Raw genomic sequence first — 26,945 nt, 5'->3', positions numbered from 1 at the left:
CATGGACTGTGAAATCTGGTCTCCGCCCGTGAAATCTGGTCTCCAAACATGAAATCTGGTCTTTTGTGTGCTTTTACCCTATATTATACAGATTTCACAGGGGAGACCAGAGTTTTGCAAATTGAGGGTCCTGATCCAGAAGGCGGTTGCAGGGGGGTCGCAAGATTATTTTAGGGGGGTCGCGGCATTGCCACCCTTACTTCTGCACTGCTTTCAGAGCTGGGCGGCTAGATAGTGGCGGCTGCTGACTGAGGGCCCAGCTCTGCAGGCAGCAGCGCAGAAGTAAGGGTGGCAATAGCATACCATACCGTGCAGTCCTTATTTCTGCATTGGTGCTGGTGGTGGCTCTACCTTCAGAGCTGGGCTCCCGGACAGCAGCTGCTGCTTTCCAGCTGCCCAACTCTGAAGCAGCGCAGAAGTAAGGGTGGCAACCCCCGACAATAACCCCCCTCCCCAATTATTTTTGGGGCAGGACCCCTACCATTACAACATCGTGAATTTTCAGATTTAAATAGCTGAAATCATTAAATTTATTATTTTTAAAATCCTATGTCTGTGAAATTGAACAAAATGGACCATGAATTTGATAGGGCCCTAAGTATGAAGGAGAGAAAGAATAAAGACGGGAAATTACTGTCAGAAATTTCAATTTTAATCAGTCTTACCAAGAAATATTAGCTGCATATGCAAAGCAACCTACTTTTAAGAAGATTTAATCTTGGGTGGAGCAGTTATTGCAACCTAGAGGTTAATAGTTCCTTCTAATTGTTTACTGACTGCCACTTAAAAAAAAAGCAACTCTCCATTTGCAGTACTTGAGCGAACATGAAACCACATATTCAGAAGTGGTTTTCATCAGCTTTACACAGGAAGTACCATAGAGGATCATATCTATGACCCATCTAGCCCAGTATCCAACCTCTGACAGTAGCAAGTACAAGAAGCTTCAGAGGAAAAAGTCACTCTGGTCTGGACAATTAGGTAATAATCTGTCCATAAGGCAAGTTACATCCTGAAATAGGAGAGTTAATAAACTTTACACTTTTCCCCCCTCTCCAGAGTAAACATGGATATTCTTCTTTATCCATATGAATGTTCAATTCTTTTTTGAATCCTATTAAGCTCTTGGCCTCAGTCACACCTGGCAGGTATGAGTTTTACAGGTTAATTTTGCATTGTGTAAAGAAGAATTTTCTTCTGTCTGTTTTAAATTTGGTGCCTGCCTTTCAGTTTAATTGAACGTCCTTTCACACAATACAAGGCCAAGGAGACAAACTGGAGTGGCCTGATATACCGTACTTTCAATTTCATTTATTGTTTTGTTCCATTTACTATTTTAAGAAAGTGGCAGTGATATCCCATGATACTAAATATTGCTTAACTAGTACTATAATTATATATGATAAATTTTATCCTGCAAAAATCTATTTTCCTTCTATAGGTTTCTAAAAGAGCTAAACTCCAGAAATGAGTGGTTTACTTATTTGGAACCCACCATCTGATGAAGGCACTTTGTGTGTAGGACAACTACATAGAAGCAACAAAGGCAATCTGAAAAATGCTCTCTGACATGTCAAACCACTGCATCCTCTTGGTTGGCAGCAGGTAGAATAATTCAGCTTCAGGAGATACTTCCTATCTGTTCTAGTGCCATGAAGCTCTTCATAGTTACCTTACATACAAACTCAGGAAAAGTGAGTTCCTGGATTTGTAATCTCAGAACTTCTATTCAAGGTTTACAACCTCATCTTGTTCTAAATATTTTCTCCAATTTCAGCGTATGAGGGGAAATCAAAAGCAGCAAGTTATGAATGAACTGTGTCGACATGCAGTTAGCTGAAGACACTGATGGGTGAAACACTGGCTTGAACATCTGCAGCACTGGAGGCATCAAGATTGAGGTAATTGCAAATCCGTAACGTGAGTCACTAAATGTACTCAGAAATAGGAACAGGTCTGGTGATGGATCTACTGGAGGCCTAAAAGCTATTTTCCATAACAGAAGGAAAAAGCTTTATATATATCATCTTGATCTGCATGCTGGGGTCATCTGAGACATAGGCACTGCCACCTAACTGATAGATGTCCTAGCTCCTTCCTGAAAAGGGATCAGCAGTAAGGGATCTACACAACTTTATGGAATCCCATCTTGAGATGTTTCAGGGAAGAATCTATCATTGACTTAGAGGTGAACACCCAAGATGTGCTGAGACAACAAAATTACACTTAATGACCTATTGTGGAACTTGGCATAATAATAAGATTCTTCTGAAACTGCAGATTCAGAAGGCAGCTTCTGATTCCTAATGGGATGAACTGCACAGGGTTACTTTGATAAGGGATGTTTTTTCTTAGAAGCTTGACAGAATTCTGAACCTCCTCTGCCAGAAACTGTGATATGAAAGTGCCATGCAAACACTGCATCCATCTGGTCAGGGTTCCAAGTCAGAGAGCTTCAGTACTTGGTTGGTCAGTGGCAATTAGTCTGACAGAGAACCTATGAGTAACTCCACTGAGATTGATAGCCCCTAATATGTTCACTTAATAGTAAGGTCACTGGAAATGGGCTTGGCAACAATTCACATTCATCAGTTCATACTAATTAAGAGTACCAAGGATCTGGCTGAAATCCACCAGCATAACGGACAGGACTGCTCAAGAGATTTTGCCCTTCAGTGGGCTGAAAATCAGCAGTCGTTACTGCTCCATAAAACAGTAGATAATATGTGGCTGAAGCAGAGAAAAAACCAACAGTGCACAGACTGTTAATGCTCTGGGATAGATGATGATGGCAACACAAATGGACCTGATGCTTATGCGTTCTGAGGCAAACACTTTGCATTGAGGAATTTTGAACAATTTTACTTCATTGTTATGTATTATGTTTCGTCCATTACTTATGAATCCACTCTCTTGAGTCATCTGGTCACCAGCACAGAGCATTATGGGAGCAATTCATATAGTACTGTATCTTCAATAGGGTCTTAACTCATAAGCTACAAGCACTGTACAAATGGCTCCCAAGATGCCCAGTGCATGTGACTCAGGAATGTGGATTCATAAATAACACTTGCTTTTAGAGGCGTAACACACAAACCATGTATCTTTTCATACCAATATAACATTTGTAGTTTGTAATAAGATTGCTCTGTAAAGGAGCATAAAAGGAGCTCCATTAACTGGCAAATGTAATAACCATTTCTTTTGAGGCTTATTTCTAACTTGAAATGTACAGTCAGCATTTTTCAGGCCTTCAAGTCACTGTTAGTCCAAAGAAGTCTTGAAATCAACTGTCTCTGGTATGGTATATTCAGAAAAGTCTGAGAAGCAGGGAATGCCATAATGGACTAGTTATAATTTTTTTATACAATCACCGTCATAAAAATAGTTTGATCATCAACTTAGTATGAACCGAAAGGCTTGTCTTTTTCCTTTTACATGAAGTAGGGTAAATATCTTTCAGTTTGACTCACACCATTAATTCAGATTCCCATCATTACTGTCTGAAGAGAAGCCATTAGTAACATACACAGTATTACTGTGCTACTGGCCCCATAAAGGTGAGCCCACATCCTTCACGCAAGCGATTATGCCAAGGCCAAATGAAGAATACAAGCTCTATATTTTTTAGCATCCAAACTCCAGCAGAAGAAATTAATCCTGCAAGTGTCTTCCTCCCGCTACCTTCACCCCAAAAAGGAGATTATTCTTCTATCCACTCACATATATCACTCCACATTATACAGAACTATTGACAGAAAAATAGACCCCAAAATGTCCAGTTAGATCAAGTTTATCACTTTAAAGTGATTACTAAACTGAGGGATATTGTTCTAAATGGGAGTCCATTCATGCCAAATTCAATTGGACCCAAATCTAAACTGCTTGCTCATCAAATACCTCAGCCCTCTAATCACAATTACCACAAAACGGAGCATCGAATCTGTGTTCATTACATTGTACCAACTGTGCTGATGTTGTTCAGTACCTTGTACTTCGTGTTTGCAGGAATGTTTGTTTTCCAGCGGACCGTGTAGTAGCGAGCATCTGTGATCTTCTGATTTTTCGGCAGAGAGTTGTCTGCCCAAGTGATCCTTATGGTGTCATGGCTCAGAATGGAAGCCTGAACTCCCACCGGTGGCATCATGGGGGAGGGATCTGGCACTGGAGTGTATGGAGCATTAATAACAAATAAATCAACTTCGGAAGTGTCTAGAGGATTGATGGGTAAAAAGTAGTGTATTATAATTAAAAAGGGAGAATGTGGCATTTTAATGTAAACAAAAACAAAAAAAGGAAATGCAGGGTAATACAATGGAATGAAAGATGAGGAATGGAGAAAAAGAGAGAAAAGCCAGAGTTAATAGGGAACATAAGACTAGCAACGTAATTATCCCATCCCGATCGCTTCTTAATGCAAAGGTTATGAATAAAAATATCCTGTAAAGTTCATCACGTAACTATCACCATATAAAGTACTTTTAGGATAAGATAATAGTTCCAACCTTTGGCTTTATTTGCCTCAAAACCATCCACTTATTTCTTCTCCAGAAAACAATGATATGAGAAGAACAAGATGGACTTCTTAGGGATAAGTAATTAGTGTTTCATACAAGATTACTGGAGAAGTATCATCTTTCAGAGCATTTTGGGGAAAAAATCTCTGTTATATGAAATATTCAGTGATTCAGGGAATTCAAACTCCAAGGTACTCTAGAAAACCTGGCAGAATTCCTGGTCTTCAAAAGAAAGATTAAACTCACAACAATGTTCACATCTGATGAATTATCTCTTAAAACAAGGCCAAAATGCTACACAATGTTAGCAATGACAAGAAGCAGAATGAGACATAGGATAACAGCAACTTGGAGGCTAATGGATTACTCTGCTTAAAGCCCAAGATAATATCAGGTTTATTATCGGTTTACTACAAGATGAAAAACATTATCCTAATGCCTCATTTAATGTAGTTACTGCAAAACAAGACCTAAACACATCATACAGAGAATGCATGCATTCTAATCAGCGTCTCAGCTTGAAAGATAAATGCTATCCTTTTTCTGAAACATCCATAAAAGGAAAAAATTAGGGCCAGATTTTTCAAATTGTACATGTATCATCTGTGCTGCACAGTTAAAGCCACATTCTGAAATCAGAACATTTGTAAGTTTTTGTGGGGTAAATTCTAGAATTTAAAACCGAAACCAAAAACAAACATACAGTTTTGGGTAGTTTAATAGCTGGCTTAATAACTGAAGTTAACCACAAAGGCAATAATGTGAACCAGTTTAGGACACAGAGAATATCTGATACCATAGGAGAATAAAACTCTATTGAATTATGCATTTTCTCATGTCTTTGATTGTTTCCTGGGACTCAAGGCTATAATTTTCACCTATGAGTAAACAATAAATTAAAAGAAGGCATACACTGTCCTTTACCTGTATGAGGCCTGGTCACTGCACTTTCATAGAGTGGGATTCCTTCACCAACATTGTTAAATGCTTTCAGAGTTATGACATAGTGGGAACTTGGATCTGATGGAAGAAAAATTCACATGTAGTTTTAGTGCAATTTCTCATTGCAAATTGTTAGTTATTTCTATTTTCTGCCTCTAGTTTCTCTATACATCACTCACTGCTTTACTTGTTAACAGAGAAATGCATCCAATAAGCAGCAAAACTAGAACTGAGTTTTCTCAAAGACTTCTTCCAGCATGCTTCGTGTATCAGAACGTACAAGAGTTCTCGCATACTGCAGGATGTCTGTATTCATACCAAGTCTTTAACTGGAGCAAGACTGAGATAACATTGAGGAAAAATACCCCAACAGTTTCTATAACATTACCATGTTATCCTAGGGCCTGTTCTACTATCCTAAGACCCAATATAGTTCCGTATTGTTAAACATTTCACTTCAAAGCACTTTCCCTAGATGCCATAGAACAGCCTGTAAAGGTTTGTTTTCCAAATCTTTAGACCTTTTCTTATTTGGAGAGCTCATTTTTTAGTGATAGAACAGTGGGGTGGTGCTCATCACAAGGGTTTCTTATAATACTCAAAGGAAAATCTAATACTTGCAAGGTATGAACAAATCAATCAGAACAACGCTTCCTCTCAATGAACTTGGGATGCTGGCTTTTTTCTCTTTTTAATAGGAAACAGAATTTATGATAAATTTCAGGTAAGTTTCGAACCTCATTGTAGAATCTTCATGTAGCAGGGCAGTCACCCCACTCTGGTTAAGAAGGGGTTAAAAGCAGCCAAGAGCAGCTGGTTGGGTAGTCAGCCACAGGTGTGGTTGCACCCAATTAGGGCACAGCTGGCCCTGACAAAAGGGCAGGCTGAGGGAGTGAGAGAGAGACTTGCTCCAGCTGAGGAACAGAGAGAACCAGGCTGCCTGGGAGAGCAAGCGGGGTACCTGAGGCAGAGCAGGGCTTGGGAAACACAGGCAGAGCTGCGGAGCTCTGGCCTGGTGAGTCCCCAGGCTGAGGCCTTGCTAAAGGCCAGGGGAGGTACTAGGGCTGCAGGGAGGCAGCTGGGGCTAGAAAGACAGCAGATCCAAACCCCCTTGCCGAAGATGAGTGGCCACTTCAGACTGCAGTTTGCCCCTGAGGGAAGAGGCTAGATGAGGACTGGCAGTGGGTCACTGAGGCGAGGTGGGCTTAGGGGATTGGGGTTCCTGGGGAGGGGAGACCCAGAATGTGGGGGCACTGCTGTGGTGCAGCACCCCAAGGTAAGGGGTCCAGGAGGGATGCGGGGCCTGAAGTGCTACAAGTGGTGAAGATCAGGAGGAATGAAGCACTAGTAGGAAGACACTGTCCAGCAGGAGGCACTCCGAGGCTGGAACTGAGTTAATTCCCGGATGACCAGCAGGAGGCACCGTGGTGGTGAGTGCCTGCCATGCTACACTTCATAATGGAAGTATCTTTGAAAAACACAGTTCTGTATTTTTTTTAAGCTGATACTTGGAAAACACCAATACAAATCAGAGTTAAAATTTAGAAAACAATGTTAGTGAATGTTCCTTACCCAAATTCTCAATGGTGTAATAGCGTTGTTTGTAGTCCACTTTGATAGTCTGTGCATGAGGACTGCCAATGCCATACCCTATAGCATATCCTCTTACCACAATGTTCTGGTTTTCAGGAGGAGTCCAGCTCACTACAATACTTGTAACAAGTGGGCGAACATGTAGGGAGCTTGGAACTTCAGGAACACGAGTTTCTGTTACAAAAAGAAAAATGCAATTAACAAAAATCATGAAACCAAGTATTCTTACAAGCTTGTGAAACCCAGTTTAACCCCTTGTGCTGCCAAAATTAACCTAATTTTATATTCTAATATATACAGAAATTCATACTTCTAATACTTTTCATAAAGGAGAACTTTTACACTGGAGCAAAATATTACCTACAGAGACAAATCCATTTAACTTTCTAGCTTTTGTTTATTTTCCTTGCCATTTTGCAGTTTTGCAAAATTTGCTTAAAATAAAGGATTTACCCCACTCCATACTCACTAACCATTTACTTCTTATGTATGTTACTGCAGCACAGTCACATTACCGACTTTTTGGCATCAAAATATTTCCATGACAACAGAATGATGACATAGCAAAAAGATTATGACTTCACTGTAGAATTAAGTAGACAATTTTATAGCTTTAACTGCCAATAAGAAGTTATTAAATTTGCTACATAAATCACTTGTGATTTGTCCAGTGAACTCAAGGTTAGTAGTCCCTCTTTAAATCTATAAGCCTCCTTTACTTACCAAAGCAAGTACACAGCCATATTGTGACTATGTGGCTAATGTTTAATACTCTCATACATCTGCATCACCTCACTGGTCTAGTTATGAGCCCACTGCATGCAATCTTACTGCTGAGACATCATCAGAAAGGAGCACCTGTGAAATCCATATTAAGTGTCTGAACATAGCAAACACTCAATCAGGATCCAATCAAATCAGTCAAAACTGTGTAGCTGAGTTCAGATGGATTTCCATAGCACTATCAGAAGCATAGCACCAAAGTAATTTTAATGAAGGGCTTTTACCACCACAGTTAATTGAAAAATAAGCAACTAAACAAACTTAATATATATGTCTGCACCTTTAACTAAATTGCTTGAAAGTAAAGGAAAAATAGCTGCTTTTTATTTGCATTACTTTCTCCATCCAGTGGAACCTGCACTGGCAGATGTTGCATATTCCAAATAAAAGATAAGATGGATGAATATTAGGTTCACACACACACAAAATCAATTCCACTAGTTCTGCTGGCTCCTGCCTGCAGGGTTTCTTGCTTAATGAACTGTGTTTTATTTATTGAAAATATTCAACCAATTGCACTGATCAGGATGTCAGATCAGAACATGCCTATTGGCCTGCCTCACCTAGAGGGCTTATGGTCTCCATCTAATATTACTGGTCAATTAAAATTCACAATTATTAAATATAAAAAGTTACATTAATACAATGTTAAAAATGAGATATTAAATTGTACAAACTCAGTCCATTCTAAACTTCTCACAACAGTGTACAGGGGCCATTCCATCAACTGGAGATCAGCTGTGCGCAGAGGTGCCACTGCATGAGGAGACTGGGTAGTGCAAGCTCCATTATAGTGGCACTACACTACCATAAGATTGCCTTATACAAGAGAATCTGCCACGAGCCAAGATGAGCAGAGTATAAGGCTGCTTTAAACAAAAAGGAAGGTGATAAAGAGAAAAAAAAAGAAATGCAAAAAAGATTAACAGATTATTAAAACTGATCCTAGGACTCTATTCATAACCACTTCTAAACTGAAATTTCTGTCTGTAGAAAGCTTTTGTATAAGCTACTAAAGGCAGTGTTCTCTCCAGCTCCCTAATATTGCCTGCTATTTTGTGATTCTTTACCTTAGCCATTAGTCTCCAATGTGGAACCTATTACATACTTTTTGAAAATCTAAAATATAGTGCACCTACTGAATTCCCCTTACCTATCATGACAGCTATATATCATCAAATAACGTCAGCAGATTAGTTAAGCATGGCCTCACATACATTGGTTATCCTTAATCACCTCTGTTTTTCAAGTTATTCTCTTACACTGTCACTGAATGCAGTTTCTAAGAGTTCTTGCATGAAATGATGAAGTGACACTTTTTAAAAGAAGAGTTTGGTAAGAAGCAAACTAAATTGCAGTCGATCAGATTCTGGACAACACCAGCTTTTAAACCAGCTTTCCTCATTCAAATCCCTCCTAGAGACTCAGGATAGGATTTTTAAACCATCTAGAGGATTTAATTTTGAATGGAAGATGATATGGGTCTAAATTCCCTGGGCTACTTTGAAAATCTTAACCTCAGTTCTTCCATAAGACCCAAATAGTTACCACTCTCAGTCAAATGCCCTCTTACCCTCTCTCTACTATAAAGAAGGAAGAGGTGAGAGAGAAAGTTTAGAAGAAGAAACAGCCTATCACCAGGGTGTGAATCTAAGTATTTAAGTCACCACATAATCTTATTATTGTTACCTTCATCCACATTTTTCCTTTCTCTACTCAGGGCTTGGCTACACTTGAGAGTTGCAGCTCTGGTGGAGGCTTTCCAGCGCTGCAACTTAGTAACTGTCCACACCTGCAAGGCACATCCAGCGCTGCAACTCCCTGGCTGCAGCGCTGGCTGTACACCTGGTCTCCTTGAGGTGTAACGAGTGCAGCGCTGCTCGTCAGGTGTGGCCACACACCAGCGCTGTTATTGGCCTCCAGGGTATTAGGAGATATCCCAGAATGCTTTTAACTAAATTACTCTCTTTGTTTTGTTATGCAGCCTCTCTTTGTTTTGTTGTGAACTCGGGGCTCCGGGAGCTGCTTATCTAAAAAACAAACACAGCTCCTGTTTGCTGTGATCAATCTGTAACTGACTGTGAACAATCAAATGAGATAACCCCTGTGAATGAGGCAGGCAGGGGGAGAGTGTTTGCTTGACGAGAGAAACAGCGGGGGCAGGGCGGAGAAAGGGAGTCCGTTGGAGCAGCTGCTTATCTGGTCTGCAGGCTGTTTGCAGTTAAGAGTAAGGGGTCGGGAAAATTTTCTGATTTTGCAAGGCAGGGAGCTGATACACAGTGTCGGCTCCAAAAATCCACTCTCTCTCTCTCCCCCGCTCCCTGTCACACTACACCCCCCCCCCTTTTGAAAAGCACGTTGCTGCCACTTGAACGCTGGGATAGCTGCCCATAATGCATCACTCCCAACAGCGCTGCAAATGCGGCCACACTGCAGCACTGGTAGCTGTGAGTGTGGCCACACACCAGCGCTTTCCCTACACAGCTGTACGACCAGTGCTGTAACTCCCAGCGCTGCAACTCTCAAGTGTAGCCAAGCCCTCAGTCTTTGTGCTTCCCATTCATTTCACCATGACTATAGTTAGGCCTCAACCTGCAATGTATAAGGTGTGGGCAGACTGCTGAACACGCACAGCCCCACTGCAGTCAACAAGACACTCCCTAAGCAGAGCAGTCTGCCAAAGCACGGGACCTTTAAAGATTGGGGCATTAGACTGGAATTCTTTGGGGCATTCACTGTGTTTTATTCGCTTCATAAAACACTAGCCTGCTGTATAAATAATAGGTATATGATCACACTTTTGCTTGCCTCAAGGAACAACTTTTTCCCCACTTTTGCAGCGTGAAAACATGTGGAGGATTAAAGTCAGGTACCCAATTACATTATTTCTTTTCAATTGACATTGAATAATTAATTGACGTTGGCACCCTGTAATTAGGTATTATTTAGTGGGGAAGGCAACCCAATATATAGAACAGAAAGTAAAGGAGCAGTATTTACATGTTCAGTTTTCAGGCCAATTTATTGACAGGAATTTTATTACATTAGTGACTACTACTTAAATTATATATAAATAAAACGCACGTGTCCTGTTGTGCAATTAGAATACAGTAAGCACAACTGAGCAAAATTATGTTTGCTTTGGAAAAAAATCTGCCAAATTTTGTAATTACCCTGGTCCACGAATTTTGAGGTCTTTAAAGTCAGAAACATGCTTATGGTCCTTACCATCTAGGTCACTCTCAAAAGTTTCTGCTGATATCCAATCAGTAGCTGGTCCTGTACCATTGCTTGTTAAGGCAGCCACACGGAAACTGTATTCTGTACCTCGCTCAAGACCTAATATAAAAACAATATACAAGTTACTAAAATAGGAGCTCTAATGGTGATCAAAGAATCACAATTTCTAATTAAAACATCAAGAATCTCACTATCAGACTTTGACCGTAAAAGCTTGTTAATGCAAAACTAAATGAGTGGATACACACACTAGCTACTGTTGTGACATCTTTTGGGTCAAGCCTGAAACAGAGCCAGCAAGTTCACTGCATTATGTTTTGGCCTTTCACCTTTGAAACTGCTGTTGAGCATAACCGGAGGTCAGGAATGGAAATCAGCACTACTTGCAGTGAGACACCAGTAAGTGAAACTGACACAAATTATAGTGTAACAGCCAGACTGTGACAGCAGACACCCACAACTACAGCACTCTGGAGACCTCTCCTGTAGGTCACTGGCAGAACAGCATGAATGTAGTTTGCAACATATATAGCCAGCTGATAAATGAAAGACTGCTTTTCACGCTAGTAGCCCTTTGTCTGCACAACAGAAACCTCCACATTTCTTTAACTAACCTTCTGCATTTAGTGCCAGCTATTGAGTGATCAAAGTATGTAGAAAGTGAATTATTCTTCTTAGAAAAACATCTACAAGCTATAACCAAAGCAATGGGAAGATACATTGTAATAGTTAATATATACCTTTATCAAACACACATATGAATAAGAGCATCCACCATTACCCCCAAAAACTACCACTGTGCCATTTAAAGTATTTTAAATAAAGAACCTTTACTGACATGGTTTGAAAAACACTTCCTCTGTGGGCAATTATTCCATACTTGTCCATTATGGGATTTCTTGCACCTTCCTCTGAAACATCTGGTACAGATCAGTGTCACAGACAAGATACTGAATTAGATGGACCACTGGTCTAATCCAATGTGCCAATTCCTATGTAGTGGGAGCTAAGAATTCAAGATGATATCCAAAGAGCCTTAAAAAACCCAGGATTCAAAGGATAATGTAACATCCTGGAGGAAATGATCCAAGGAAAAAACAAAAACAAAAAAACCTTAAAAATCCCCTGAGCGTAAAATCTCTGTGGTACAACTAAAGTAATATTAGTTTCACAGATCAACTAATTTTTAAATGAACACTAGAGTTAAAAATCAGTTCAGCATCACCTTCATTATTCACATTTTAGTTTATTATAATAAATGTTTAGAATGTATTTCTTGTATTTGTGTATTTACACTGTTCAGAGCACTCAGTTTCAGTTTTGTTTATAAACAATTTCTAATCAGTTCCACTTTACTATTTTCATACAACAGAATGCTGTAAAGTCTGGATTGTGAAGGCTATTTTTAAAGGAATACCATTCCTCTGAAAATTTTCCATTGACCTGTCAACTGATGTTAAGTTTACAAAATTCAGATTGTTCTGACAGAGCCCATTTAAATGTACTAATGATATGGGTTGCATGCTGAATTTCCCTAATGACAAGGGTATGATGGGACTGAAGTGTTTCTAAGTGTACTTTGGTTTGGCTTTAAATGCCCTAAACAGAAGAGGTCCTGCTCCATTCTAGAGCGCCACTGCACCACTGAAACTCACTGTGCATGGAGCTGGCAGATCTGGGAACAACTGCCTTTTTTAAGTGTGTGTTTATCTAGTTAGGCTATTATTTTTAGAGCCCTGCGTGGATACAAAATTTGTATCCACATCTGATCTGCAAACATGGTCCACAGATTTGCAGGGCTCTCATTATTTTCTCTCATAGCAAAAACAGTGGCTGGCTAGTTGTGACTTCAGAGATTAAAAAATGAACAAAACATTTAGTATCACTAATGTGTTGAGTGTCTTGGTTACTTTTGTTATACGACGTATTCAGTCAATTCTACTATCAACAATAAAAAACTTATATTAGCACTTTTCAACCAAAGATCTCAAAATTCTTTACAAAGGTTCTACTTTGCAGATAAGGAAACTGAGGCAGGGAGGACTTAAGGGACTTGTCTAGTACACACAGCAATCCAATGGCAGAATTAGGAATAGAACTCAGGTCATGACTTCAGTCCTACCCTACCTGCTGTCCCATGCTGCCTCCAAACTTACCACAATTAGCTCATGTAAAGCTCATTTTCAGGTCACTTGTAAAGGCTAGGAGTGTAAAGAACCTTGTACCCAAACCTGCCATTCCCAGAAACAATCAGGACCTACTCAGCTCCTGATAACAGGACCTTGGGGCTAATTGTGACTTTTTTCAGTTTTGACTAAATGATGTAAAATAGCTTACCTTCGATTAGCTGGAAAAGTTGCGTCCCACCAATGCTCTCAGTTACCTCACTCTTACGAGATGCTTTACGGTAGCGAATTTTGTAGCCGGTGATTTGACCGTTGTGTGTTCCTGCAGGAGGGGGTTGCCAATGTATCATGATGCTCTGTGAAAGGTAAAATGTATTAGAAGTCACTGCCCCCCATCTAGCCGATCAAACTGCTTATTCCTAATGCTCCATGTAGTACTATCTTGCTTTGGTATTGGTGCATACCAAAAAAAGAATATGAACAGTAAAACAGGGGAGGTTTAGGAAAGAATTTTTAACTAATCTGCAAAAATACTCAAATTGTAAAATCTTTGTGCCTAAAATAAAAATGAACGTGCACATGGTTCTCTATTTTAATGTACCCAGGAGGCTATCCCATAATATTTATATGCACATATGTATACACACACATATATGAAATTATTATATATCAGACACACAGGGCAGTAGTTAATCACTGGGAAAACATTCTAGTTCTGTTACTTCGGGCTTTTGCGTTTGATCTAAACTCTTTTGTTCTACAGTACGAACCCTCTGTGCTTAGCCCTGGTGCATTGCCACTGCCCAACTCCTATTTAGTTACGTGTACTCCTAACCCACAATGGAGCCTGTGCTGCTCCAAACACAGGGTCATAATTCCTCTAGTTTGTTGGAATTTACACAAATGAACGGAAGACAGCAGGCACTGTCTCCCAGAGTAAGACCTGAGCTGTACCCAAACTGGTAAAGTTATCCAAGAGGTTGGAAACTAAGGACATGTAGGTTGGAATAATCAGGTGATGCACATGGAAAGAAAAAGCCTGCCTTGAACCTGAGTACTTGGGGAGATAGTACAGGACTGATCTGGACTAAGCCCATCAAGCCCTGTGATCTGGAGAGGGGGACATATGTCAAAGTCTGTTTGAGGGATGGGGGGATTTGAAGGAAGAGTCTAAAGGGGCTTGAAGTTTTGGTCTACCTGGGCTCCATCTACTACTCAAAAATGGCAAATTAACAGCATCTTACCTTGGAATTCCGCACTTCCAGCGACAGATTCTGGGGTGCAGCACTGGGGACTAGAAATATTTTAAAAAATTACTCCTCCAAAACTCTGTAAGTAATATAATTCCTCCCTGATATTGGTCCATTGCATAAGAGGTCTTGGGATCTGACTTTTAAGAGTCTTAGACCATATTTTATATACTCATGAAATAGTTCTACTATGAATACTTTATGATACACAGCAATCGTTCAGCTAAGTAGGTCTTATGGTATATATATCTATATATCATATTTTATATACTCATTAAATAGTTCTACTATGAATATTTTATGATTCACAGCAATCGTTCACCTAAGTAAGTCTTATGGTATATATATCTAGTGGTACAGGTTCTATTTTTTGAACAAGAGTGCCTATTATTAAGTACCTGAATAAAAGTGGCCTGATATTCAAAGTTTCTGACATCTACATCTCCCACTGACAACACTAGAAGTGATGATTGCTCAGCATCTTTTAAAATCAAGACATTTACTTAGGTTCCTAATTTTGGGCACTCAAATTTGAAATTTTGGCCCTATTCTTTATATCATGACATCCTGCCAAAGGAAAACTGGCTACAAAGTAGCTCAGATCTGTTTAGTGGTGGAAAATGATAAATTCTTTGTTAAACTGTTTAGTTAAACAGTCTTGGGGGTAGCTGCGTTAGTCTGTATCAACAAAAACAACAAGGAGTCTGGTGGCACCTTAAAGACTGACAGATTTATTTGGGCATAAGCTTTCAGGGGTAGATGCATCTGAAGAAGTGGGTTTTTTACCCACGAAAGCTTATGACCAAAAAAAATCTGTTAGACTTTAAGGTGCCACCGGACTCCTTGTTGTTTTAGTTAAACAGTAGCAACTTCGGTATCATGACATTTACAATTAGGCTGTGAGAAAATGAAGCAAAGGACATATTAGAGAGCCTTAGACCCTGTTATGTCCCCTCTGCACTGATTCAGTGGTGCAAAACTCACATAAAGTTATCCCAAATGGATAGCTGAGTGTTCTCCTGGCACAGAAGCGAAGAGCCAGCATAGTGTAAGGGGCTAGGGTGAGGCTGCAGCATAACAAGGCTATATAGGTTGGGATCAGAGCATGCTGAACTCTAGTGATACTTAGCTGGCAGAATAGTTCCTAGGGAACCATTCCAGATAGCATCAATTGGGAACCCTCCTATGGCTACCGTAATTTATGCTAGAGACTGACTAGACTCAGCATGGGGGAGGCAGAAGGGCAGGCTTCTCCCTGATTGTGAGCTCAGCACAGGTGAGGATTAAGTCCTGCACTCTTTCACAAGGACGAAAACAGATTAAGAAGAAGAAAACAAAAACTGAAAATTTTCTGCAAGTGGAGCCTACTTGTGAATAGTGTGTGTGTGTGTGTGGGAAACCTGAAAAAGGGATGAAGTATCTGAAGGGCAATAAAGAATTAATAATTACAAGCATATTTTAGAGCTAAGCATTACAGGTAAAAGGCAGTGTTAATAGTGGCCACTCTACAATTTTTTTTAATATAGCCAAATTTACTTCCCTTTCCGATTGGCTTGCCTGAAATACTGTAACAATTGCCTGCTTTTAACAATAAATACTTCTGATTTAAAAATATCCACATGGGAACCAGATGAAAAATACAGTGTTTTTTCCCATCGGCTAGCAAACTTAGCAGGTGAATTATTAAAGGAAAAAAAGGAGAAGAAAAAATGGGAAAAATGTAAGAACAAATATGAAACATCAAAGAAATCATTAATTTATCACAGCTGTGCTGTATGTGCCACTACAAAGAAGCATCTTTTAAATTTAAGACTAGTAGGACTTAATCATTCCAATGCAAGTATTTATGCTGGGGTTGATGAAAACTCTCTTAATGTGAAAAATCTGGTTACATACAGTAAATTACAGAAATTAAAAAAAAAATTAAAAATTTGGAGTTACCAGCTTCAGTAGTATTCTCTCTGTGTTTTTGATCTAGATATGTTGTACAAGTGTTAGCCCACGATGTGAATATTAGGGAAATAATTGCTTGATTATTAGAAAAGCAAATGCTTTTGCAGGCATAGTAATCACCTTCCACCCACTTCCAACAATCTCAAAGAGGTCCAGTCAGCATGCGTGAACGTATGCTGCAACCACATCATGATACAGGGCAATGTGTTGCAAGAAACTCTTGCAGGTCTATTCGGCTAAAAATCCATTTAATCGAAAGAGATCACCAAATGATTTCCACAAAAAAACTGGAATAAAGTAACTCACCATCTGACAGAGTTTGCACAACAACATCTTGGGTAGAGACTCCAGGACCGTGTTTATTGTAGGCTACCACTCGGAAGCTGTACTCGGTATATTTCTTTAATCCATTAATGGTGTAGGAGTGACCTCCAACATCAACATCCTGTTCACGAACAAAGATACATATGACTCAATCCCTAAAGCAATGCTGACATGCTAACAGGCCTGGCTCCAGGCAAGCGCTGCAACCTGGTGTGTTGGGTCACGATGCTGCTCAGGTTTGGCCCCCGCCCCATTATGATGGAAGGGCAGCTGGGCCAAACCTAACCAGTACTGTGACCCTGCTCACTGGGCTGCAACACCTGGAGTAGCGAGCTGTGCTCAGCCCTGTGGGTGGGATAGGAGCCACCACTGTAGGGTGAGTCCCAGACACACACAAAAATTAATAGACAAATGGGAAATACTGACTATCTATGGCTTTTTTACCCAGCATAACAAGCCTGCAGCCCAACTAATAATCAACAAAGTTTAGTCACTTAAGAGAATCCCACTCACTTCCTCCAAAATACTAGCCGCAGAACTCAAGCAATGGAAAGATTAGGGATCACATTAAAGCCACCAATTAAATTAGCTGTTTCCATCTCTTGTAAAAGAGGAACGAGTCTGTCTACAAACTTAGCAAGCCCTCTTGACATAGTCTGAGTTAATATTGCTAAACTTAAGATCCTCACTGTGTTTCCAATACTTCTTAGCAAGCTCAATGACTTGGCTCTTAAGTACTCCCAGAACACATTCCCTTGTGATAGTGCATGAGCCTTTTGGTGCCCACTGGAGAGTACTGCATCCTTGATGTTTCCCACTGCAGTGGTGGCCCTTAGAGAAGGGCTCTGTGGGACAAAGAGCCTGGAGATACATTTTCATATGAATTCCCAACAAGGACTCAGTCAGTTCAGGAATTAGATATATGAGATACATGTAAAGCTTTGTGGAGGGAATGGAGCCAGAGACTTCTGTTAAGTTACTGTTATTGGGGTTAAACCAGAACTGCTGAAATAAATCCAAAACCCAGAGAGGCTTTTTGTATTTAGGTCTCCTTTAAACTTTCTGAGTACCCACTCAGATCCAACCTTGCCCTTCCATAAATATTTCTTCATACATGTTCGCTAACTTGGGGCGTTGTCTATGGGCTAGTCTACACTTACCAGCCGGGTCGACGCGGTGAGTTCGACTTCTCGGAGTTCGAACTATCGCGTCTAATCTGGACGCGATAGTTTGAACTCCGGAAGCGCCGCGGTCGACTCCGGTACTCCACCACTGCAAAAGGCGCTGGCGGAGTCGACCTTGGAGCCGCGGACTTCGATTCCGCGGCGTCTGGATGGGTGAGTAGTTCGAACTAGGGTACTTCGAATTCAGCTACGCTATTCACGTAGCTGAACTTGCGTACCCTAGTTCGACCCCCGCCCTTAGTGTAGACCTGCCCTATGTAAAGGCTGGTGCAGCTTACCTAAAATCAGTTTTAAAATGAGCAATTTGGTTAAAACCATGCAAACTCCAGTATGAAAACACATATTGACATGTAATTGGATTATGTTGATTCATCTTGCCTTGGTAAAAGCTAAACCAGCACAAGTCAGTTGTAAAATGATAAGAAAATCCATAGGAGTTTACATCAGTTTAACTAATTTATTTTTAAACTAATTTTAGTTTAACTTGTGCAACTTTTATGTGTAGATCAGGCCTGAACAAGTCACGTATCAGTTTGTTGCTATATAAGATGAGTTAGAACATAGAATACTGCCTTAATTCCGTTATATTCATACTTCATGAACCCCATACTACTATAAAACTCACAGTTCCTCTGTTCAGAGGGACACTGAGGCCTGGTCTACATTATAATTTGAGGTCGAATTTAGCAGCGTTACCTCAATTTAAGCCTGGACCTGTCCACACGACGAAGCCCTTTTTTTGACTTAAAGGGCTCTTTAAATCAATTTCTTTACTCTACCTCCAACGAGGGGATTAGCACTGAAATTGGCCTTGCTGGGTCAAATTTGGGGTAGTGTGGATGCAATTCGACAGTATTGGCCTCCGGAAGCTATCCCAGAGTGCTCCATTGTGACCGCTCTGGACAGCACTCTCAACTCAGATGCACTGGCCAGGTAGACAGGAAAAGGCCTGCAAACTTTTGAATTTCATTTCCTGTTTGGCCAGCGTGGAGAGCTGATCAGCACAGGTGACCATGCAGAGCTCATCAGCATGATGTGCACATTGCCGGGTCAATTTCTTGTTTTGATTCACTCCACTTTTACATTGTAGGCTGGCAGCAGACGGTGCAGTATGACTGCTAGCCATCATCATCTCCTGGGTGCTCGGCAGAAGATGGGAATAACCTGGCTGAGTCACTCCCATGTCTGCCCAGGCGCCTCTGACCGACCTCACCGAGTTTGGCTAAAAGAGCACCCAGGAGTACGACGACAATGGCTACCAATCGTAATGCACTGTCTGCTGCCAAAAGGCAATGAGCTGCTGCTGTGTAGCAATGCAGTCCCACGTCTGCCAGCACCCAGGAGACATACGGTGACGGTGAGATGAGCGGGCTCCATGTTTGCCGTGGTATGGCGTCTGCACAGGTAACCCAGGAAAAAAGGCGTGAAACGATTGTCTGCTGTTGCTTTCATGGAGGGAGAGGGGGCCTGACGACATGCCCCATCAGGCATTGGGATCTCAACCCAGAATTCCAATGGGCGGCGGAGACTGCGGGGACTGTGGGATAGCTACCCACAGTGCAATGCTCTGGAAGTCGACGCTAGCCTCGGTACTGTGGACGCAGTCCGCCGACTTAATGCACTTAGAGCATTTTGTGTGGGGACACACACAATCGACTGTATAAAAACAATTTCTAAAAAACCAACTTCTATAAATTCGACCTAATTTCGTTGTATAGACATACCCTCAGTTTCTATAGCTCCCTAGTTTATCCCTTAATATGCTGGCATTATCCAAACTGCCAGCCAAATGATTGGCAGGATGTTTTGAGAAACTCAGAGGAAAACTGTTATAACTAGAAAGTATTGTTACTGGATATATGGCTGAATAAACTGGCATTATATTCTGTCCAGAAGATATAGGTATCATACCTGTTCATTATCTGTCCCCTTTTCCATGTAATAGAGCTTGTAGTTCTGGATTTCACCATTGCCCGACAACGGTGTGTCCCAAGTGACAGTAATTGAAGTGGGTGAATTAGCATATGCTCGAATGTTCGGTGCTGGACCAGGAAGTTGAACTGGAACGTAAACATGAAACTAGTGTAAATTCCAAACGTAACGATTACATTTTACATTGCTAAACGTACTGAGGCAAACCCAAAAAGCAATCAACCCTGAAATCCTTCTTAAAACAGGTATTCTGGGTAACTGAACAAACCCATTAATATTACTGTACATTTTGCAGGCACAAGTTGTGTCCACAATGGGAGTCCACCCTTCTGCAAACTTATCCCTACATATTGTGCATAGACTTTTAGGTTGTAACAGGGTGCTGGCTTAAGAGGCACTGAACCAGCCCCTGTTAGCTCAGAACCTGCTAGCATAGCTCCCATCAAGGGGAACTGGCTGGACCTGGCAGGGTGTGGCTCATGAAAGGAGCCTGAGAGCAATCACCTGTGAGCCTGCTGAGAGGAAGGCCTATAAAGCTGGCAGGAAGGAAGTAGGAGGGAGGAACAGGAAAGTGAGGAGTGAGGGCCTGTTGCTCCCAGCTGCTGTAAAAGCAAGCTGTTCCCTAAGGGGCTACCTGACTGGTATTGCATTGTATATAGCTGTATATATGTGGTGGTGGGAAAGTACTGGGAAATAAAAGGGCACTGGTGTGTGAAAGAGTGGTCTCCAGCAAAGTTGTACCACGAGCAACAAAGCGCTCGTCTACAGGCACATTCTACCAACAGTGAATCAAACTCCACTCCATTACACCAGTTTTATATAGATGTCACTTCCCTGACATAAGCATAAGCATAAAACGGACGTAAAGGAGAGATAATATGTACCGGTAATTTTCCACCCTCTTCCACACTACCTCAGTTTCAGAATATCTGAACTCCATTTCACTAATTGGCAGATTGAGAGATATGGTATTGTCTCAAATGATAGAAAACCTCATTTTTTAATCTCATTATTTGCAAACCCTGCAGACCACAGAGCAACTTCTGATTTCAAAAGGAGTTCTACTGCAAAGGTACATTATATGCTGGAGCTTTTTATACTGCATTTCAGAGAGATATTCTGAATGTACCTGCTCTCCATTCATGCCAAAACAGAACTTGCTTTGAAGAACACAGAAATATCAGCCCAGCTGGTGTAACAGATGGAGCAAAATCAAAGAACCTCCGACACTAATACTTTCTTCCCTCTCTTCCTCCAAAACAATAAAAAATTATTCCATTCTTTGTGTCACTGTGAAAATTTCGTTTTTGAGGTAGAAATCTGCAAAAGCACTTACATTTACAACAAATGCTTTAACATTTGTAAACCACTTCCATACACTTTAAAAGGGATGAAAAATACATCCTTAAGTAATTATAATATGTTGATCTAGCTGTCTTTGTGTAGAGCACATTCAAAGTATTTGCACTTTCTATGCTCAGCTGAGGCAATTATGTGTGGAATACAGGAACAAGTGGTACAGAACAGAGATAAAACATTAACAGAACTAAAAGTAATCATATTTATAGAAACTAAGGGTTGATGGGATCAGAAAGATCTTCACAGAGTCATAAGAGATAAAAAATAATGGCCTGATTTTCAGAGCTGTTGGAATAACCCCATCTCCCACTGGGGTCAATGAGGGCTGCAAGCGCTCAAGACTTTTGAAAAAAAGGCAATAAAACTACATTTTAAACAGCATGATTAAAATAGGCAACATTCTGAGCAGCTGTCTGTTATCTCATAGACTGTGTATAGTTACTGATGTTTTAATCCACCTAGCCATTATTGATAGACACAGCTCATTAACTACCAGACCCTCAAAAGCTCAACACAACTGGAAATATCACAAGTACCCCAAAAAATTCTGGTTTGGACAGAAGCAAGTTATCACTCTTATCACCTTCCAGAATAAAGGTTACTCTTCAGGGAGAAACTCTTGGCTTTCAGAACTGAAAAAAATGCTCTTCATTTTCTTTATGATTGGCAATCATATCCCATTCTTAAAAAATACAGAGTTAGGTAGTGAAACAGACAAGATAGTTACCCATCTTTTCGTAACCATTGTTCTTCAAGATGTGTTGCTTATGTCCATTCAATTCTAGGTTTGTGCACGCCCATGTGTGCAGTCATCGAAGATTTTTGACTTTGTGGTATCCGGAGGGCCGGCTGTGGTACCCCCATGGAGTGCCATGCTCATGCGTTGGTATATCAGGTGCCGCCGGCCCTATGCCCTCTCAGTTCCTTCTTGCTGACAACTCCAAGAGGGGAAGGAGGGCGAGTAACGGAATGGACACGAGCAACACATCTTGAAGGTAACCGTTTTTTCTTCTTCGAGTGGTTGCTCATGTTGATTTCATTCTAGATGACTCACAAGCAGTGTCCATGGAGGTGGGCTCAGAGTTCACAGTCTTGCATCTTGCAGCACTGCTCTACCAAAGCCAGCGTCTCAAGCTTGCTGGGTAAGCGCATAATGACAGATGGACAGATGACCAGTTAGTGGACCTACAGATCTCTTGGATTGGTACCTGTGCCAGGAAGGCCGCTGACGATGCTTGTGCCTTAGTCGAGTGTGCCATCACGATTGCTGGCAGAAGCACCTTCGCCAGCTCATAGCAGTGGTGGATGCAGGCCATGATCCAAGATGAAACCCTCTGAGCAGAAACCAGGCAATGTTTCATACTGTCTGCCACCACAATGAACAACTGTGTTGACTTACAGAATGGCTTCATTTTATCTACGTGGATGGCCAGCACTCTCCTGACATCCAGGGTGTGTAGCTTGTGCTTCTTATCTGACGAATGAGGTTTTGGAAAGACGACGGATAAGTATATGTCCTGGCCAGTATGAAACTGGCAAACAACCTTTGGCAGAAATGCTAGGTGCAGTCACAACTGGACCTTATCCTTGTAGAAGACCATATAGGGTGGTTCTGAAGTAAGCGCCCTGATCTTGGACAGGGCCAACGCTATTGCAACCACAAACAAACTCTTCCAGGAGAGAAGCAGGAGAAAGCAGGAAGCCAAAGGCTCAAAGAGCCGCATGAGATTTGACAGTATCAGATTCAGATCCCAGGGAGGGAGGAGATCCCGGACTTGCAAGTAGAGATGCTCCAGATCTTTAAAAAACACTGATGCGGGGTCTAACCAACATGCCAGTGATGACCGGATGTGGTCCAGCACCTTGACTACCAGGTCTAGGTCGTGCCTGTTGGGGATGTAGACCGACGCCAGCCACGCCTGCAGTGGGCAGAGATGAAACCAGACATGACGGGCCACGTAAGCAGCGACTACCGCGTGACCTAGAAACTGTAGGCAAGTGCAGGCACTGATGAGCGGGTGGCCCCTTACATGGGAGATCACGTTTGACATGGCTTGGAAACAGGACTCTGGAAGGAAGGCTGTGGCCCACATGGCATTGAGGATCACCCTAATAAACTCTATTTGTTGCACTGGTATGAGGGTTGATTTCTTTTTGTTCACTAACAGGCCAGGTTGCAACAGGTGGAACACATCAGCTGGAGACTGTTCTGCACTTGATCCTGCAACCTGCCCTTGATGAACCAATCGTCAAGATAAGGATAGACCTGGACCTCCCAGGACCTCAGGTAAGTGGCTACCAGGGCCATGCATTTTGTAAATACCCATAGGGGCGAAGAGAGGCCCACCATAAAATGGAGTAACTGTCTGTGTCCTTGGAAGACGAAAATATGAAAATAAGCGTCTTTCAAGTAGAGAGCGGCGTACCAGTCTCCTAGATCCAGGGAGGGGATAATGGAGGCCAGTGAAACCATGCGGAACTTTGAATTCTTGAAGTACTTGTCGAGTCACTGCAGGTGAGGAATGGATCTTAGGCCCCCTTTTGCCTTTGGGATCAAGAAATAGCAGGAGTAGAAACCTTTCCCCCTCATTTCCTGAGGGGCCTCCTCCACCACCCCCAGTTGTAGGAGGTTGTCTACCTCCTGAAACAGGAGTTGCTTGTGAGAAAGGTCCCTGAAGAGGGAATGGAAAGAGGGGGGATGGCTGACAATTGGATGGTGTAGCCCAGTGATACAATTTCTAGCACCCAGCAATCCAAGGTAACCCATGACCAGGCCAAACGATAGGGACAGAGACGGTTGAGGAAAGGATGGGGCAGATCCAGGAAGTTGACTGTGGTGTTGCTCTCGAGCGCACCCTCAAAATTCACACTTCTGGCCCCCTTGGTGTTTTGCTGGGCCAAGTTGTACAGGGGAATGGGAAGAGGAAGAGTGGTGAAGACTAAAACTAGTGTCCCTATCCCTTCTTCTTGTAGACCCCTGTCGAGACTGCCAAGGCCTTGGCGGCAGAGGCAGCCAGAATTGCTTCCTCACCGACTGAGGCATATACAACCCCAGTGAGTAGAGGGTGGCTCCAGTGTCCTTCAGTCTGTGGAGCCTTGCGTCCATTTGCTTTGCAAAGAGTCCAACCCCATCAAACGGGAGATCCTGGATCAAGGACTGCATCTCCTGGGACAGGCCTGCGGTCTGACCACTGCTGAGGCAACCACCGCTGGCCACCGAATCAGTCACATTTCATGCTATTCGGAGGGAACACTGAGACGCTGTTGGACCCTCCCTGAATTCTTGGGCCACATGCTGGGGCATGGAGTCCTTAAACTTACGGAGGGAATCCCATAAGTTAAAGTTATATCTCCCCAAAAGAGCCTGATGGTTCGTGACTCTGAACTGGAGATTGGCTGTGGAATAAATTTTCCTCCCGAAAAGGTCCAGTTTCTCGGCCTCCTTGTTTTTTTGGGGTGAAACTAGATTGCCCTTGCTTGGCTTTCTCATTGGCCGCAGAAACAACCAATGACCCCGGGGCGGGTGAGTGTACAAGTATTCGAACCCCTTGGCTGGGATGAAATACTTCTTTTCAGTCTTCTGGGAAGTGGGTGGGATTGAGGACGGGGTTTGTCAGAAGGCTTTTGCAATCTTTAGGACCCCTTGTGCACTGGGAGTGTGACACGTGCAGGGGTGGATGTGGACAGCACATTAAACAGTGTCTGATTGCTCCACCATCTCTTCCACCAATAGGCCTAGGCTAGAGGCCACCCTTCGGAGCTGGGCTTGGTGCTCCTTAAAGTCATCCGGTGGGCTGGCATGAGAGGGCCTCGCCACAACCTCATCTGGAGAGGAAGAGGGTGACTGGACCACTGGGGGAGGGCCTGGGGCATCACCCCCTGTGGGGGAAGAGGGTCTCGGGGTGGGCATCTGCCCTTCCACCCCAGCGTCTTCTTGCACTTCACGCACAGAGCCTGGTGCTGTCGGTGTCGTCTGATACTTGTCCGATGCAGCAACTGACGATTGGTGTGATGGGGGCATTGGCATAACCCAGGCATTCCAGTAAGACCATTGCACTGGCCACTGGCTCTGTGCCAGGATGGTCTAGGTCATAACTGTTGGGGATATAGACTGATGCCAGCCATGCTTGCAGAGGCCAGAGATGGAGCCGAGCATGGCTGGCCATGTTTGTACACGCGGCCATGTGGTCCAAAAACTGCAGACAGGTGTGAGCAATGGTGAGCAGGCGGTTCTTTACATGGGATATTAGGTCTAACATGGCCTGAAAACACGCTTCTGGAAGAAAGGCTCTGGCTCTCGTGAAGTCAAAAACCGCCCCAATTAACTCTATTTGCTGGACGGGCATTAAGGTGGATTTTTTTCTCATTTATTAACAGGCCCAGGTCACAGCAGGTGGAACACACCAGATCAAGGCTCCTCTGCACTTGTTCCTGAGACCTGCCCTTGATGAGCCAGTCGTCGAGATACTGGAAGACCTGGACCCCTCAACATCTCAGGTAAGCAGCCACTGGCGACACATTTTGTGAACACCCTCGGGGCTGATGAGAGGCCAAAGGGCAGCGCTGTGAAATGAAAATGGCGTCCACGCACTATGAAACAGAGGAAATGTCTGTGACCTTGGAATATGGAAAAAAGTGTCCTTCAAGTGGAGGGCAGCATACCAGTCTCCTGGATCCCAGATGGGAATGATGCCAGGGAGGAGGAGTTGCTCATGAGAAGGGTCCTTGAAGAGGGACAGGAAAGATAGGGGTGGGAGGGAGGGGCAGCCAAAAACTGCAGGGTTTAACACCAAGAGTCTATGTCCAGCACTCAGCGGTCTGAGGTGACCCGTGACCAGGCCAAACTATAGGGATGAAGATGGTTGAGGAAAGAACAAGGTGGATCCAGAGAATTGATTGGGGCATCGCTCTCAAGCGCACCTTCAAAATGAGCACTTCTGGACCCCGGGATGCTCACCCGGCCCCGGCTGCCTGGGAGAGTGGGAGGAGGAAAGGAGGCAGCAACTAAAGCTCTTGTCTCTATCCTTTCTCCTTGCAGACCCCCGACAGGGCTGCCAAGACCTTGGCGGCAGGGTCAGCCGGACCTGCTTCCATGCAGACTGCAGTGTATGCATGTCCAGCGAGCAAAGGGTGGCCCGAGTGTCCTTTAATCCACGCAGCCTCACATCAGTCTGCACTGAAAAGAAACCATTCCCATCGAAATGGAGGTCCTGGATAGAGGTCTGCATCTCTTGGGACAGGATGGCAGTCTGAAGCCAAAAGCTGCACCTCATAACCACTGCCACCGTGACCACCCTACCTGCCTTGTCCACTGCGTCCCACACCATTTGGAGGGAGCACCTAGCCACCATGGTGCCCTCCTCCACCAGGTTGCTGAATTCCTGGGCCAGACCCTGTAGGAAGGACTCCTTGAACTTATGGAGGGAGTCCCATAAGTTAAAATTGTACCTGCCCAAGAGGGCCTGAATACACCACCCGGAATTTCAGGCTGGCTGTTGAATAAATTTTTCTCCCAGAAAGGTCCAGTCTTTTGGTGTCTCTATTTTTGGGAGTTGAACTAGTGTGCCCCTGCTTGTCCTTTTTGTTAGCTGCAGGGACAACCAGTGAGCCTGGAGGTGGGTGGGTATAAAGGTACTCAAACCCTTTGGCCGGAGGAAGTACTTCTTTTTGGTCATTTTGGAGGTAGGAGGGATGGACGACCGGGTCTGCCAGAGGGCTTTGGCAATTTTCAGGACCCCGTCA

General features: G+C 42.8%; 2 protein-coding genes across 12 annotated transcripts in view; one reads left to right on the top strand and one right to left on the bottom strand.

Moving 5' to 3' along the window:
• NEO1 (neogenin 1) overlaps nucleotides 1-26,945 on the bottom strand; it is a 498,809-nt gene that overhangs the window by 66,579 nt on the left and 405,285 nt on the right. For 7 of the 10 annotated variants that reach the window (XM_039492010.1, XM_039492008.1, XM_039492009.1 and 4 more), the window contains exons 10-17: nucleotides 19,824-19,972; nucleotides 16,711-16,849; nucleotides 14,446-14,495; nucleotides 13,413-13,557; nucleotides 11,064-11,174; nucleotides 7,032-7,226; nucleotides 5,442-5,537; nucleotides 3,989-4,212 (exon numbers count right to left, since the gene is read on the bottom strand). In XM_039492010.1, coding sequence (XP_039347944.1) covers nucleotides 3,989-4,212; nucleotides 5,442-5,537; nucleotides 7,032-7,226; nucleotides 11,064-11,174; nucleotides 13,413-13,557; nucleotides 14,446-14,495; nucleotides 16,711-16,849; nucleotides 19,824-19,972 — 1,109 coding nt within the window. The remainder of the gene's footprint in view (nucleotides 1-3,988; nucleotides 4,213-5,441; nucleotides 5,538-7,031; nucleotides 7,227-11,063; nucleotides 11,175-13,412; nucleotides 13,558-14,445; nucleotides 14,496-16,710; nucleotides 16,850-19,823; nucleotides 19,973-26,945) is intronic. The other 3 variants (XM_039492003.1, XM_039492007.1, XM_039492005.1) reach the window with 1 other exon arrangement.
• Nucleotides 21,981-26,713, top strand: LOC120373503. 2 transcript variants are annotated; one of them, XM_039492012.1, is made up of 5 exons: nucleotides 21,981-22,198; nucleotides 23,372-23,490; nucleotides 24,177-24,257; nucleotides 25,581-25,700; nucleotides 26,242-26,713. In XM_039492012.1, exons 1-5 carry the CDS (start codon nucleotides 22,066-22,068, stop codon nucleotides 26,419-26,421), a joined length of 633 nt encoding a protein of 210 aa, XP_039347946.1. In that variant the 5' UTR covers nucleotides 21,981-22,065; the 3' UTR covers nucleotides 26,422-26,713. The 2 variants fall into 2 exon arrangements, with proteins under 2 accessions (XP_039347946.1, XP_039347947.1); XM_039492013.1 differs by lacking the exon at nucleotides 24,177-24,257 and having other exon boundaries at nucleotides 21,982-22,198.

This window comes from Mauremys reevesii, linkage group 10 (assembly GCF_016161935.1).
Source record: "Mauremys reevesii isolate NIE-2019 linkage group 10, ASM1616193v1, whole genome shotgun sequence".
Classification (NCBI taxonomy): Eukaryota; Metazoa; Chordata; order Testudines; family Geoemydidae; genus Mauremys; species Mauremys reevesii.
The sequence above is the reverse complement of the archived record's forward strand: the minus strand, read 5'-3'. Positions and strand labels throughout refer to the sequence as shown.